General features: G+C 48.4%; 1 protein-coding gene across 1 annotated transcript in view; it reads left to right on the forward strand.

The window, feature by feature from the left end:
* The first annotated feature begins 1,289 nt into the window (after positions 1-1,289).
* The window catches only part of ARHGEF17 (Rho guanine nucleotide exchange factor 17), a 157,011-nt gene continuing 141,691 nt past the window's right edge, over positions 1,290-16,609 (forward strand). The window contains exon 1 of the mRNA XM_044668113.1: positions 1,290-4,782. Within this exon, the coding sequence (XP_044524048.1) occupies positions 1,498-4,782 (3,285 nt within the window). The 5' untranslated portion in view covers positions 1,290-1,497. The remainder of the gene's footprint in view (positions 4,783-16,609) is intronic.

Consider the following 16,609-nt stretch of genomic DNA (forward strand, 5'->3'; position numbering starts at 1 on the left):
GCCTCTTTGCATCTCCCAGTCCAACCTAGAGAGTTCCAGCCCAAGAGGAGAGGGAAGAAGAGGGGAGGGGCGGGGCTGCGGTGCCACCCCAACCCCGCCCCACCCCAGCCTGGGCACTGGGGAGGTGTGGGGGCGGGGCTAGAGAAGCTAGGTCAGCCCTACTCCCCCACCCCCAACTCTCCAGCCTCCAGGTCTGGGACCGCCCCTCCTCTCCCCCCACCCCGCCCCCCTGCTCTCCTAAGTCCAGTGCATTCAGTCACTGGGGGGTTCCAGTCCAGCCCGAGCGCCTAGAGTAGAGCAGGCCCCCACCTCGCATAAGCCCCGCCCCCTCCCCAGCCCATTCCCTCCCCCTCGGCCTACCCCTTCCCTCTTTCCCTCCCTCCCACCCTCCTCCCGGCAAAGTTTATTTGCAGGCAACAAAAGAGAGAGGGAGAGAAGGAGGAGGAGGGACCAAGCAAGCGGGGGAAACGGCGAGAGAAGGGGGGAAGCCAGAGGAAAAGGATTCTCCCAAGAAGCTCCCTTCCCGCAGGCCCCCCCTAGGCGGATCGCTGTCGGGGGGCGGGGGCAGCCCGGGGCCCCTGCCCTCGCCCCCGGGCCGCGATGCCCCCGGGCCGGGCAAAGGTGGAGACTGAGGCTGAGGCTGTGGACCCGGGCTGGGGCTGGAGCTGGGGCTGGGGCTGAGACTGAAGCGCGTCGGGGCCCGGCCGGGACTATGGAGCTTCCACCGCCGCAGCCCTCCGGGCTGCAAGCGGACGCGAAAACTTGAGCCGGGGAAAAGTTAGTTGCTCTCTAGCTCGCTCGCTAGCTCTCAGGAGAGGCTTGGGCTGGAGGAGAGAGTTTGGGCCGCGGGAGCTCCCCGCGTCCCCCCTTGTCCCTCCTCCCAGCTCTCGTCTCTCCTTCCCTCTCTCCCAAGTTCCTCCCTCCTCTCTCCCCTGCTCCTTCTCTCCCTCCTTCGCAGTTCCCCTCCCTCCCTTCCTACTCCCTTCATCCCATCCTTCTCTCCTTAGCTCTGTGCACCCTCTAATACATTCGTACCAGTTTTCCTCCAATTTTTCCCATCCATTCCCCCTTCAGCCATCTTCCATATCGCCCCCTTCCACCCCCCAGCTCTTTTCCATCCTCTCCAGCCTTCACCCATCCCCTCAGCTCTCATCCATACTCCTCCCTCCCAATTCCCTCTCTCATTCATCCCTCCCCATCCAAGTTCTCATCCTTCCCATCTCCACCCTCAGCTGCGGAGCCTTCCTCCCTTCCCAGAGTAGTACATGGACCCGCTCCTGCGGGGACTCCGAACCCCTTAAGGCTGTAATTGGGGGACCAGACTGGAGTTGGCCTCCTGCGGAGGGGGGAAGAGGGCTGCAATGACTCTCTGAGTCGTCTGCCCGCCCCCTCCCCCCAGAGGACCACCATCACCACCACCTCCCTTCCGAGAAGAGCCAAGAAGCCCCAACCCTTACCCTCAGCCCAGTCTCCCTCCGTACCCTCCCAGGCTGAGCCATGACCGACGGGCCGCCCCCGCCCCCGCTCTACCGGAGCATCTCTTTCAAACGATTGGAGCGCTGGAGCGGCGGGCCAGGCTCCGACCGGGCGGACTGCGTGGAGGAGATAACCTCCTCGTCCCCCGGGCTCCGGCGGCGGGCGCCTGGCACCGCCACCTTGGCGGCCTCCCGACGGGTATCCAAACTGGCGTCGGGAAGCTCGGGGGCTGCGGCGACAACCTCTCCACGGCCTCTGCGCAGCCTCTCGCCATCCGTCCGCCAGTTGTCCCAGCGCTTCGACTGCGCTGGCCGAGGGTCCCGGAGCAGGAGTCGGAGTCAGAGCCAGATCCCGGGAACGGACTCCCCCAGTGAGGAAGAGGCCCACTGGATGCGGGGCCGGGAGGGGGCGCCGTCGGAGCTCCGCAGGGGTCAGCTTGCAGCAGAAGAAGGAGCCGGAGCTGGAGTCGGAATCGGAATCGGTGGGGGCGGGCCCGGGTCGGAGCCCTCAGGCCACTGGCCCAGCGTCACGGAGATGAGCAAACTCTTCGGAGGCCAGAACTACAGACGGCCTAGCCCTGATGGACTATGGGGGTCATCCAGCCCGGCTTCTGCTTCACCAACCCGAGACGATGGGGCTCAGAGCCCGGAGGAGCCCCCTAGTCGTCAGCAGCCTCCGCCTCCTCCCCCCAGGACCTGTTTCCCCCTCTCTGGCCTTCGGTCCCCCCTGCCCCGGGCCCAGGCCGAGGGGAGGAGGCAGCAGCAGGCGGATAGTTCACATTCTTGGCATAGTTACTGCCAACCACACGCCGGCCCCCAGGCCTCTGTCTGCTCCTCCTCCTCCTCTCCTGCCACTGCCTTCTATCCTGTCAGCCAGAGCCTGAGCAGAGGAGAGAGCTCCAGCGAGGAGGAAGAGCAGTCCGGGGGCCCAGGGATCTCTGCTGCCCCCAGCCTAGGGGCCCAGCCCTCCGGAGGTTCTGGCAGTGAAGGGGACCAGTTGAAGGAAGAAGGTAAACTCCAGGCTTCCTCTTGCAGGAAAGAGGCCTCTGCAGGGGGGTGGGATCTGGACAATGATGGGTTAAAACCAGGCAGGATGGACTCTTCTGAGCAGACCCCTGAAGGTCAGGGCCTGGACCCCCAGAGGCCCGGATGTGTATCAGAGGGCCCCCAGGCTTCCCGAGGGTCACAGGAAGGCCTTAGGCAGCTCACCAGGGGTCTGCCAGACAGTTTTGGGAGCACCTTCCCCATGGTCTCCCGGGTGGCCAAGGTGAGCTTCCCACCCTATGTGGCCAGTCTTGGGCGCCACTCTAGTACAGAAAAACTGAAAGAGGAGGATCTTTGGACTGGAAGAGGAAGCTGGGGCTTATATAGATCACCCAGCTTTGGTACAGGGGATGGTTTCCTCCGACCTCAGACCCATGCACGGTCAAAGCCTCTGGTGTGCATGGGCAAAGGGCAGAGAGACAGCCCCACTGAGGCTCTGGAATCCAGCTACAAAGCCATGGAGCTGGAGAAAAGCCGGCAGCGAAAGTCTCTGTCAAACCCTGACATTGCCAGTGAGACACTGACTCTGCTAAGTTTTCTCCGTTCTGACCTTTCTGAGCTGAAGGTTCGTCGGAGTGGCCGGCGACCTGGGGACCACGATGGAGCACCACAAAGCTGCAGTGATGCCTCTGAGGACAATGAGCTGACAGGGCAACGGGGACCCCTGCTTGTCCCGGCCAGGCAGGTTCTGGGCACTCGACCAACCCTCAAAGACCTCACAGCCACATTGCGCCGGGCCAAATCATTCTCCTGCTCAGAAACACCCACCCCTCGAAGGCTCTCCCGGACAGGGGCACTGAAGCCCAGCTCCTCAGAACTGCTCCTTGCAAGGCGGAGGGCTGAGGAAGAGGATGAAGAGGATGGGCTCCCTGAAGTTGTGCAGGACCAATATGTGCAGGAAGCCAGGCAAGTATTTGAGAAGATCAGTCAAATGGGGGCCCAGCGGGATGATGGAGGATCCCCTCCTGCCCTGCATCTGCCCACAAGCTCCCCATGCCGGAGATCCCTGGAAGAACTATCAGGCCATGAGTCCAGTCTGACAGATGAGGGCATTGTGACGGAACCTGAACCAGCTAGTATTGCCTACAGGGGCCTAGGGCCTCTGTCAGAATGGAAGTCTGGTGAGTTCCCCCTCTCTTCATCTAGGATGAATCCCAGTGGCCCTCCAGCAGAGGGAGGCCGAGTCCCCCCCACTGGGCCCCTGGATGCCCCAGGAACCCCAGGTGCCCTTCGTAGGCGTCGAAAAGGCCCCCCTGTAGGCCTTGGTGGAACAGACCTCAGCAATGGGGAGGCTGGGGAGGCCTATCGTTCCCTGAGTGACCCGATGCCTCATCACCGGCGGCCTACCCCATTTGAGGAGTCCTCAGGTTTCTCTGTAGACAGTAACTTGCTGGGCTCCCTGGGCCCAAAGGCTGGGCTCCCCACAGCATCAGCTGTGGCCTTGGTGGATTGTGGAGTTGGCGGAGCCAGTGACTCCTCTATTGGCAGTGATGGCGGAAAGGACTTTCAGGCAGTGATCCAGAGTGTGGTCCACCAGCCAGGTGCCCTGGGCCGGGCAGTGGATGAACGAGCCCATGGCAGAGCAGCCAAGAAGAAGTCATTGAGCGACCCCAGCCGGCGTGGGGATCAAGCTGGCCCTGGGTTTGAAGGCCCTGGTGGGGAGCCCATACTAGAGGCAGCCCTCCCCCCCGCCAGCAGTGAGCCCATCCTGCTGGAACATCCGTCAGGTGAACCAGGAAAGACCAGGGCTCAGTCTGAGAGAGTTCTACCCAAAGCCTTGCCAACCACTACCCCCCTGGATTTCCGCCTCGACCCCAAGCTAGCTGATGTGCTGTCCCCACGGCTTGCCCGCCGGGGCTCCAAGAAAAGACCAGCCCGGAGCAGTCACCAGGAGTTCCGAAAAGAGGACGACTCGGCCACATTGGGGAGGGCTCAATCTGGCTCCCGCCATGTTCGGCATGCCAGTGAACCAGCTGCCTTCATCCCCATTGAGGCCCCTGAACCAAAAGCCACAGGCACCGGGCCATCAGGATCCACAAATAAGGTCTATCCAGCCCTCCATGTGCCCTCCCTGGAGGACGTTACTAAGCAGTACATGCTGACCCTCCACTCCAGTGAGTCCCATGCTCCTGGGCCCACAGATGTGTCCCAGTCCACTCCAGCCACACCAACCTCCACTGAAGCCAAACCACTGGAAGTGGCCCGGCCCCCAGAAGACCCCATCGCCACTGAAAGGAGACAGAGCCAGAGTAAACCGCAAGTGGTAAGTGTTGAGGGAGGTTGGGGTGCCAGGGTCACAGGGGAGCGGTAATGGCAGGGAGGAGGCATTGAGCCCAAACCCCAGGGATTCAAATGCCATTTGGTTCATATGCTTGTACGTAACCAGTAACAGGTGCTAATCACAAAGGATTCTTATCCATTCATAAAGGAATACTATCTATTATAAGGGAATATGAACTCGCCAATGTTCCTTGTGTATTATCAAATGAGTTGTTTCCTCAGTAAGGACTGTCCATTCACAACGCTTTCTCCTTTCCTCTCAAAGAATTCATGTGTTCTTGCAGCTGGAGTCCCTTTTCCAATTTACCTGGAAGAGGTCCATTGCTCAGACCTTATCACCGAGTCCTAACATACATACGCCGTCACATCCCTTTACCTCCCTTCTCTGAGGCAGAAGGTTTAACTGGCTTGGGCCGCATAAGGCCCCAAGGACTCTCCTACCCAAGTTTTCTGAGCAGGAACCCTCAGCCTTTAGGGTCTCTTTCTTCCCATGCCTCTAGTGTAGCCCAGACTTTCTTCCCACCATGTTTTTAAGGGAAGAAGTAGGTGCTAACTGTCTTTTGGCTGGAGAGAGGCAGAAGACAAGAAGTTAGGGTGGGAAGTAGGGACTTCTTGGAGGAGGCAGTGTTTTGGGGGCCAGAAGAAGAAGGGGACCAAGTGTCTATTGGGGGAAGTTTGGCCTGGGACCCACATGAACTGCCTAGGCAGGGTCAGCAGATGTGCTGTGGGATTCTTCTTTCTGTCTGACCCTCTCCCTCCAGGTCCCATTTCTTTTTTCTTCTTCCCATTCCCTCTCCCCTTGACTGCCTTTGCCCAGACCTGGGTAGCCATGAGAGCAAAGGACTGGAAATCACTTCTCTCCACATTTTGCATTGTTTTCGCCTCTGAACCTTGGCCTCGCTGGCTACTGAGCCTATGGGAATTGTCTTGGGGAACTGAGTTCAGAGTCTGATGATCTCAATGGAAATGCCAGCTCTATTAGTCAAACCAACTGTTCTCTTTTAACTCAGCTTCTTTACGAGGAGGATCTTCAACTAGGAGGTGGCATTCTTATGCTGGGGTCCTTGATCTGGGAACTTTAATATTTTGATGACTGTTATTTCAATATAATTGGTTACCTTTATCATCCTAGGTATTTTATTTGATGCATTTAAAAATAAGATTCTGAGAAGGGGGTCTATAGATTTTTCCCAGATTGGACAAAAGAGGTCTAGGGTCACCAAAAAAGTTCAGAAACCCAATACTAGGGGCAGCTAGGTGGCTCTGTGGTTAGAAAACCAGGTCTAGAGATGGGAGGTCCTGGGTTCAACTCTGGTCTCAGACACTTCCTAGTTGTGTTATCTTGGACAAATCATTTAATTCCAATTACCTAGCCCTTGCCACTCTTCTGCCTTGGAACTGTTACTTAATATATTGGTTCTAAAACAGAAGGTAAAGGTTAGAAAAGAAATAAACCTGTAACTAGGTGATCTCTAAGGTCTCTTTCTGCTCTAAATCCTGTGATACTGTGATGCTTTGGGTTCTTTGGTTGGGCTCTGGGCTCAGGATTCTAGATTTGCACTTAGGAAGGTCTGGATTCATATCCTAACTCTAGAACCCAGCCTGTGGTCTTTGAGCCATGGAGAAGACATGATTCTCATGCCTCTTCCTCCATAACATTCTGCCTTCTTCCATCTCCATACCTTCACCTACATAGGGGAACCCCCATACCAGGAAAGGACTCTCCCAGCCCATTGCTTTATGTAGTCTTGCTGTTGAAATTCTCTTCCTTCAAGGACCATTTCAGCTGTCATCTCTTCCATGAAGCCTTTCCTGATAACACAAGTGAACATTCTCTTTTCAAATCTCTCATGGCTCTTTTCTTGAAAGAGATCTCTCCTAGGCGAGGCTAGATTCTGGCCTTGGGGTCTGGGTTTGTCTCTAGGATGTGGGCTCTTTGGGCTGTACTCAAGGCTCAGGACTGGGCTCTGAGTACCAGACTCAAGACCCAGCCAAAGCTATTTGTGGTTTTGTCCCTGGCTGGGTTGCACTGGAGGAGTGTAGAAGCCTAGCCAGAAGAGCCTGACCCAGGGACTCATTTGGACTCTTCTCGTGCCAACTTCTCTGACTTCCTCCCTTCCCCCTGCCATCCTGGAGGGAGCTGGTTGGCTGAGGGGGGAGGGGACAGGCTAATGAGGATGTCTCTGTTTCTTCCTAGAACTGCCTTATTTTCCCAAGCATTGGTGATGGTTTGACCTCCCTTTTGTTTTTCTTTTTTCTTTTTTTTCTTTAGAATATTTTTCCATAGTTACAAGATTCTCCCCTCTTCCTTCCCCACTCCCAGAGCTGACAAGCAGTTCCACTGGGTTATACATGTATCCTTGTTCAAAACCTATTTCCGTGTTATTCATATTTCCACAGACTGATCTTTTAACACCAAAACCCCAATCATATCCCCATCGAACCATATGATCGATCCTATGTTTTTCTTCTGCGTTTCTATTCCTCTGGATTGTCCTGTTGACCTCCCTTTTCCCTTCTCTTGGGCTCCAGGCCCATTAGAGAGGCCCCAGCCTAGGGGAGAATTCCCCATTGTCTACTGCCCCCTGCCCTCCATTGCCCAGGAGAATGGCCAATCCCCTAGACCCGGGAGGGCTGGTCAAGGAAGAATTGGAACTGGGGGACATGGAGTGGGGGTGGAGTGAGAAAAGGAAACAGAAGGCCTTCAGGGGCTGGACTAGAGGGGACTGGGGGTGGGGGCTTTTGAGCAGCTGAGAATTCTTTTGGGGAGAGGTTTCATTTTAGCTACCTTATCCATAGGGCTTTATCATTTCCAAAGTTTATCTCACTCTGCCCTCACAACAGACCAGAAGGGGATCATTATCCCCTTTTGACAAAGAAAGAAACTGAGGCTTGGATTGGAGAAGGGATTTGCCCATGGTTTCACAGCCTAGAAGGTAAGGCCTTCCACAATCTGGCTCTGATTTACCAGCTACCTTTCCAGCCCTATTTCACACAATTTCGCCTCTGTGTATCTTTTGTTTCAGACATTCTGGACTACCTGCTATCCCCTGATCTTATCCTCATAACCTCATAGATTTATCATAAAAGCATCAATCTGGAGTTGGAAGGACCTCGGAGGTCATGGAGTCCAACCCTCTCATTTTATAGATAATGAAACAGAGGCTTAGGAATATTACACGACTTGCCCAAAGTCACACAGGCCAAGATTTGAACCCAAGTCTTCTGACTTCAAATCCCATGTCCTTCCTGTAGCCACCTGGAATAAAAGATTTTCCCAGTTCAAAGGCCCCCTATGACTCTCTCTTGAAATTCATCCCTTCTTTCAATCCCCACCTCAGCTGGCTGCCTCCTCTTTGAAACCTTCTGTGATCTTCTAGGGGAAAGTGGCCATCCCCTCTTCTGATGTCTCATACCATTCTGCCTGGAAAGATCTTTCCTTTGTCTCATAGTTATTTGTGTACTGTCCTTCCTAGGATCTTCACTTCCAAAGTATCACTTCCCTGAAAGCAAAGCCCATTGTCCTTTTTTATCCTGTATGCCCAGTAGAGATCTGAGGGCCACGTACAAAGTAGGCATCTAATATTTCTTTGTTGACTTGACTTGAATTGACCGAGGTCCCCCAGGGGCCAATGAAGGGCTGGATGTCAGAGTGTCTGGGCCTAGAAGTTGAGATACCTGCATTTCAGCATGAAAATGTGTTCTCTCATTAACTTGGGGTACATTTCCCAAAAATAGGAGCAGCATTAATGGCAAGAGTAAATACATGTAGAAAATACACATGGCCCTGTGCCCCAAAGGGAGGATTGCATGTATAGGGAACAGGTATGACCAGGGTCCATGTATGGAAGGGTAACTTACCTTCAGTGTTTCCAGACCTTCTAGTGATAACATAATGCCTCACCGATTGGGTCTATTCACTTCTGTCTATTCACTTCTGTTTTTGTCTCCACAGAACTCATAGCCTGGGTGTTTGGTTTTTTTTAACCTTGCCTCCTATCTTAAAATGATATTGGTTCCAAGACAGAAGAGTGTTAGGAGCTAGGCAGTCAGGTTTAAGGACTTGCCTAGGCTCACACAGCTTATAAAGTGTCTAAGGTCAGATTTGAACCCAAGACTTCCTATCTCCAGGCCTAATTCTCTTTCTACTGAGCTACCTAGCTGCCCCTAAATGCTTTTTAAAGCCCTCTTCAGCCCTGAAATTCCATAACTCTAATCTCTCATAACTTCTGTGAGACTCAGGTTCCTTATCTATTAAATGGGTATGGTTTATGAAATAGGAAGCATGGAAGAGTAGTGGGAAGAGCCCAGGAGGGCTTGGTTTAAGCCCAGTGTTAGCACTTGCCAGCTGTGTGATGGCAGATCACCTCTTTCTCTGAACATGTTTGCTCACCTGAAGAGGGTGAAAATCATATTTGTGTTGCCTGATTTACAGAGCTTTGTCAGGACCGAATGAACTATTGGGTGAGCAAATGCTTTACAAAGTAGAATAGGACATGCTATTTATTATTCAAATGAATATGTATGTAGATATATATTTTTATGTATGTATGTACATATATTTATATGTATGTATATGTAGATATAGTTTTATATGTAGATATATATAGATATCTTTTATCTGTATATGTAGATATATTTTTATATGTAGATATATTTTTAATTTATTTATTTAAGTAATTAATTTAGAATATTTTTCTATGGTTACATGATTCATGCTCTTTCCCTCCCATCCTCCCATAGCCAACGAGCAATTCAACTGGGTTTTACATGTATCATTGATCAAGACCTATTTCCATATTATTAATATTTGCCTTATAATGATCACTTAGAGACTACATCCCCAATCATATTCCCATCGAACCAAGTGATCAAGAAAATGTCTTTCTTCTGTCTTTCTACTCCCACAGTTCTTTCTCTGGATATGGATAGCATTCTCATAAGTCCCTCAGAAATGTTTTGGATCATTGCATTGCTGCTAGTAGAGAAGTCCATTACATTCGATTATGCCACAGTGTATCCGTCTCTGTATACAACGTTCTCCTGGTTCCGATCCTTTCACTCTGCATCAATTCCTGGAGGTCTTTCCAGTTCACATGGAATTCCTCCAGTTCATTTTTCCTTTTCACACAATAGTATTTCATCACTAACAGATACCACAATTTGTTCAGCCATTCCCCAATCAAAAGGCATCCCCTCATTTTCCAATTTTTTGCCACCACAAAGAGTGCAGCTATAAATACTTTTGTATACATATCAAGTGAACTTTCTTAAAAACACAAGAGAGGAAATAAATTTGTCATGGAAGGCTACACCACCACCACCATAAACAAAGTAACCCCTTCTCTTTAGGAGTTCAAGCATCTTCCTTGTTCATTTACAGTAAGCAGCCTGACATAGTGGTTATAATTCTGGACTTGTATTCAGAAAGACCTGGGTTCAGATCCCATCTTGGATTGTTACTGTGTGAACCTAGAAAAATCATTTCATTTCTCTGAGTTTCCGTTTCCTTATCTATAAAATGATCATTGTAAAAGCACCTAATTCCTAGGGTTGGTGTGGGGAACAAATGAGATAACACATGTAAAAACACTTTAAAAACTTCAGAGATCTATATCAATGTGAGAAGATGAAGATGATGGACCCATATCCTTTTCTGTGGATCAGGGCTTGGCTTTGATGTGAGGGAGGCAAAAAAAGGAGGAGATCCAGGACCTGGAGCTTACAGTCTCAAATCTGAGGAGAGGGGGAAGGAGTGAAAGGGAGCAGGGCTAGTGGTGGGAAATAAGGGACCAACAGGGAAGGGGCTGCCCTAAGGGAACTCACAGTGTGGGAAATGAGGCCTTAAACTAAATAAACATTAGGATAAAACTGACTAGAATGAAATACTAAACTATGGAGAGTTGGACCATGAGAATGGGTTGAAGGAACTGAGAAGGTTTAGTCTGTAGAAGACTTAAGAGAACCTGCTAGCTGTCTTCAAGTCTTTGCAGGGCTGCCCAGAGGAAAGAAGATTATATTTGTTCTACTTGGCCTCAGAGGGCAGAACCAGGATAAGTAGAAGTCACAGATAGGCAAATTTAATACCTGGAAAAATTTCCTAGCACAGTGAGAGGCATCCTAGAGTGGGATGGGCTACCCCAGAAGGCAATGGACTCCCCCTTCACTGGAGCTCTCTAAACAGAGTCCTGGATGACTACTTGTCAGATATGTTGGTTCTAGGTTGGACAAGATGGCCTCTCAAGTCTCTGTAAGTTACAAAATTCTCTGATTTGGACTCTGAGACCTAGAGGAATTCATTGGAAGGAGAGATAAGAATGAACTAGGCTAGTAAATAAAGGCTTTCTGGAGAAGATAAGCCTTGAGCAAAATGGGATTTGGCCAATCAATTGGTGGACCAACACTTATTGTGTTTCAAGCACTATACTAAGTTCTGGGGTACAAAGAAAGTCAAAAGACCTTCTCAGCTTAATATGGGAGATGACATGCAAACAATTATATACAAATAAAAGGCAGATAGGATAAATTGGAAATACTCAATAAAGGGAAAATATTAGCATTAAGGGGAATTGAGAAATGCCTCTTGCTGAAGGTGAGGCTTCAGCTAAGGCTTGAAGACTCTTTGGGATGGAGAGTGGTGAGTCATGTATGATGGAGACCAGTGTCAATGGAGTTGAAGAGTGCATTTGGGAAGGGACAGTATAAGATGTAAGAAGACTGTCGAGGTAGGAAGGGCCTAGGGTTATTGAAGACTTTATAAACCAAACAGAGGATTTTATTTATAATCCTGGAGGCAATGGGGAGCATTGGAATTGATTGAATTTTGGGGAAAGGGGAGAAAATTACATGTTCACATATCAATATGGGGAAGAGTCTTGAGGCAAGCAGACCCAGTTAGAAGGTGAGAAATAACTCAAGTGAGTGCCTAAATTGGGGTCATGATTATATGAATAGCAAAAAAGAGGACATAAAAAAGACATTATGAAGATATAAAGGACAATGGATTAGATATAGGGTGTGAGTACAAGTGAGAAGTCCAGGGTGATACCAAAGTTAAAGACCCAGTCTATGGAAGATGGTAGTACCTTGGAGAGTAGCAGAAAAGATTGGAAGGGAGGAGAACTTGGGGTGGGGGAAAGAGATAATGATTTCTGTTTTGAACATGAATGAGTTTCATATGCTTATGGGATATTTAGGTTGAGATGCCCAAGAAGCAATTGACAATATATGATTATAGCTCAGGAGAGACTAGGACTGATCATATAAATCTGGGAATCGGCTGCATAGAGATGATAAATGAACCCATAATATCTGATGAGATCACCTAATGAGAAGCTAAAGTAAAAAGAGAAGGACAGAGTCTTGGAGAATATTCCCAGTTGGTAAGTCTTGACATAACTGAAGAATCAGCAAGGGAGGCTGAGAAGAAGCAGTGGGACAAATAGCACGTGAAGCAGGTCCAGGTCACAAAAACTAGAGAGACTATCCAGGGAGAAAACATCAGCAATGTTCAATGCTGCAGAGAAATCAATAAGGATCAGGATTGAGAAAAAGCCATTCATTCGACTTGGCAATGAAGAGATTCCTGGTGACTTTAGAGGAAGCAATGTCTTTTGAATAATAGGGAAGAGATTGGATGGGAGATCCTTCCAGGTGGGAGAAACACCATAAGTGAAGTCTTGTGGTTGGAATAGGATTGGTGTTTTGGTGGGAATGAGTGGTGAGATGCTGTTACAATCGTCTGGGCATCTGAGGAGGTGCTCTGGGTTTGAGTGAGGACTATGAGGATAGAGAGAAGAGAAATGATCTAGAGACACTTGGGAGGTAGGGCACAGGATTTAGGAAGTGACTGGATGTGAGGTTGTGGGAATAGGAGTCAAAGACAGCCCTGAGGATCCTAGCCAGGAAGAATAGGGATGGGGGTGGATCCAAACTGAAGCAAGGCTGATGTTTGCCCTAAGGGCTTAGAGAGGCCTTGATTCTCGTCTTTGAAGATTGTTTTTATAGAAACAAGATGAAGTTTGTTGTATTTAACCTGAGTGAACAGTTAGGAGAAGAGCAATGGAAAGAAATCACAGAGAGACTCATTTCAATTTTATGTAGGGAAGAACTTAAAAGTGAGAGCATGGTGGGAAGGTGCTATTGTTTTTGAGTTCCTTGAATGGGACCTAAAATTTTGAATGGGAGGAAAATAATCTGGCATATATGTGATTTGGGAAGGTAAGGTAGGGGTGTAGATTCCCCTAGTTTAGAATAAAGATGGGAACTCATTCCCAGAATGTGGCTCAGAGGCTCACAGAGGAGCCTTGGGACATAGAATGGCAAGGACTTTAGAACAGAGAATGTTGGAACTGATAAAGACCCTAGAACTGTGTTGTTGAACCTATGGTATGTGTGCTGGAACTGGGCTGCCCCCCTCCCCCTCTCTACATTATGCATCATGAGGGTTACAGTTTGGGCACTCGGTCTCTAAGAGCTCTATAAGGTTCATCATCACTGCCCTAGAATATAGAACAGTGGTTCCCAAACTTTTTTGGCCTACCACCCCCTTTCCAGAAAAAATATTACTTTGCGCCCCCTGGAAATTATGAAACTATTTCTTGAACTCAGAATATAATGTAATACAAAAAAAAGTGTGGCCATCACTGCCTCCCTGGATTACTGCAGCACCCACCAGGGGGTGGTAGTGCCCACTTTGGGAATCACTGAGAATGTTAAAGTTGCAAGGGACTTTAGAACATGGACTATGAAATGTTAGAATCTAAAAACACCATCTACCAATCAATCAATATATATTCAATCAATAAGCATTTATTAAGGGCAAGTAAGTGGCTCAGTGGATACACAGCCAAGCTTTTTAAATCCCTACTTTCTTTCTTACTAACTCTAAGATAAAAGGGCAAGGGCTAGGCAAACAGGGTTAAGTGACTTGCCAGGTTACATATGTAGGAAATGTCTGAAGTTAGATTTGAACCCAGGTCCTCCAGACCCTCTCTTTTCTAATCCCATTGGTCTTACTGTTTGTACACTGCTTTTGAGTTACAAAGAAGTTGGTTTCCCAATGTAGTGACACAGGGGTTCTAATCTTGGCTCTCCATGGGCAAATCCCCTTTCCTGGGACTCAGTAACCCTCTCTGCTTAATGGGGAGAACAATCCCTGCCCATCCCTCTAAAGGAGTTCTTGGAGGCTCTAATGAGAGATAACAGCTGTACAAATATTCGGGATAGTCATTAAAAAAATCATAGATTAAATTCTGTGCATCAAGATCAAAGATGTCTTCCCTCTGATACATAATAGTTGTATGACACTGAACAAGCCATTTAAACTCAAGGCCATGGTCTAAGATTGTAAGTCTCAGAGAAGGTGAAAGCCTGCGTAGGCAGAGGTAGATTTCCTTCCCTGGAAGTTCTTTCTCTCAATGAAGTCATAGGTCCAGGTCCTACTACTATGCTTATCTTTAACCAGGAGAAGCATCCATGGCTGTGTTCAAGTCTGATTGTGTGTCCGTGCATATGCACACACACACACACACACACACACACACACACACGCGCGCATGCACGCATGCACGCACGCTTGTATACAAAGTAGGTAGCAAGGTCTGGATTATAGCAACTTTTTGATGGCCATTTAGGGAGGTTTTTAAGAAACTGGCCTTCAAAGCCTCCAACTTTAATGTCTCCAGGAAACCTTCCCTGACTAAATTTTAAAGACATAACATCTCAGACCTAGGAAGGAAGGACCTCAGAGGCCATCAAGGCTAATTCATACCTGAATAAGAATCTCTTCTACAGAGACCTCTGGGACACAATGATAAGAATACTGGGCTTGGAATCATGAAGGCATGTGTTCAAATCCGGCCTCAAGGGGCAACTAGGTAGCACAGTGAATAGAGTACCAGGTCTGGAATTGGGAGGAACCTCAGACACTCCCCAGTTGTATGACCCTGGACAAATCACTTAACTCCAATTGCCTAGCCCTTATGGCTCCTCCACCTTGGAATAAATTTTAAGACAGAAGGTTAAAAAAAAAAAGGAATTGATACTAAAACAGAAAACAGAAAGTAAGGTTAAAAAAAAAAACTAGCCCCAGACACTTACTAGCTGTGTGACCCTGGGCAAGTCTCTTACCCCTATTTGCCTCAGTTTCTACAATTACCTCCCAGAGTTGTTGTGAGAATCAAATGAGATAATATTTGTAAGGTTCTTAGCACAGTGCCAGGGATATAGTAGGTGCTAGAGAGATGTTTGTTTCATTCCTTCCTTCCTCTACAACATTTTGAACAAGGGGTCAAAGGCCTTTGCTCAAATACCTGCAGTGGAGAAAATCTTATTACTTCCTAAGATGGATGATTCTACTTTGGAATGGCTCTAATGGTTAGAAAGTTTTTCTCTGCCTCTCTGAAACTCATGGATCCTAGAAACATAGACCTAGAAGTAGGAGGGAGCTTAGAGGCCAACTCATCTATTTTACTGTTGAGGAAACTGAGGCATATATAAATTAAGAGACTTTGCCTAACATCACACAGATGGGTGAGATGGAATTGGAATTCAAATACAACATTCTTTCCATTATGCTAAGTGACCTTTACCCACTGCTTATAGCTGTGCCCTCTGGGGCTAAGGAGACCAAGTCTATTCCCTTTTCTGCAAAAGAGCCCTTCTGCTCCTTAAAGATAATTATCATATTTCCCCAAGTCTTTCTCTTCTTTGGCTTCAATAGTCTCAGTTTATTCAAGCAACCCTTCTATAACATGGACTCTGAGCCCTTCAGCATCCTGGATCCTTGGTAGTTTATCAACATTCTTCCTAAAATGTGTTGCCCCAATGCATCCCAATATTCCAGATGTGGTCTGACCTGAGCAGAGTACCATGAGACTTTCATCTCCTGGGTTCTGAATCATATGCCTTTCTCAATGCAACCTAATATCAGGTTTTGCTTTTTAGACAACCACATTACTCTGTTGACTCTTTATGGAGTCTACAGTTTGCTAAGAACCCTAGATAGTTTTCTTCCCAGCAGAACTATTCCAGTTTATCTTTAACTTTATTGTCCAGATCATCTCAGTGGTTCCCAAACTTTTTTGGCCTACTGCCCTCTTTCCAGAAAAAATATTACTTAGTGCCCCTGAAAATAAAATTTTTTAAAAAATTTTAATAGCAATTAATAGGAAAGATAAATGCACCTGTGGCCATCACTGCTCCCCTGGATCGCTGCAGCACCCACCAGGGGGCGGCGGCACCCACTTTGGGAATCACTGATCTATATCATCTATCTTCTGAGTACCTATAGTTTCAGTTAGCTGCTACATGTCATAGTGGATATAGAGCTGCATTTGAACTCAGGAATACATAAGTTCAAATTCTGACTCGAACTCTTGCTAGCTGAGTGACCACAATCAAGGCTCTAAACCTCAGTTTTCTCATTTGTAAAATAGAGATAATAATAGTACCTATCTTACAGGGTTGTGGTGAGATCCAACCATGTAAAATGCGTTGAAAACCTTATAGCACCATATAAATGATTATTTAAAAAATTTTTTTAAACCCTTAACTTCTGTGTATTGGCTCATAGGTGGAAGAGTTGGTAAGGGTGGGCAACGGGGGTCAAGTGACTTGCCCAGGGTCACACAGCTGGGAAGTGTCTGAGGCCGCATATAAATGATTATTCATCTTTTCCATGTGTCAGTGTCTTCCTAGCCAGTTCTGAAATTCCCTCAGAATAGGGGATGGGTCTCTCCTTCCTCCCATTTGCTCCACAGTGAAGCCAAACCCATAGCTGGGGATGAGGAGGGATGCTTAGGCTAGGC

This window comes from Gracilinanus agilis, chromosome 3 (genome assembly GCF_016433145.1).
Source record: "Gracilinanus agilis isolate LMUSP501 chromosome 3, AgileGrace, whole genome shotgun sequence".
Classification (NCBI taxonomy): Eukaryota; Metazoa; Chordata; class Mammalia; order Didelphimorphia; family Didelphidae; genus Gracilinanus; species Gracilinanus agilis.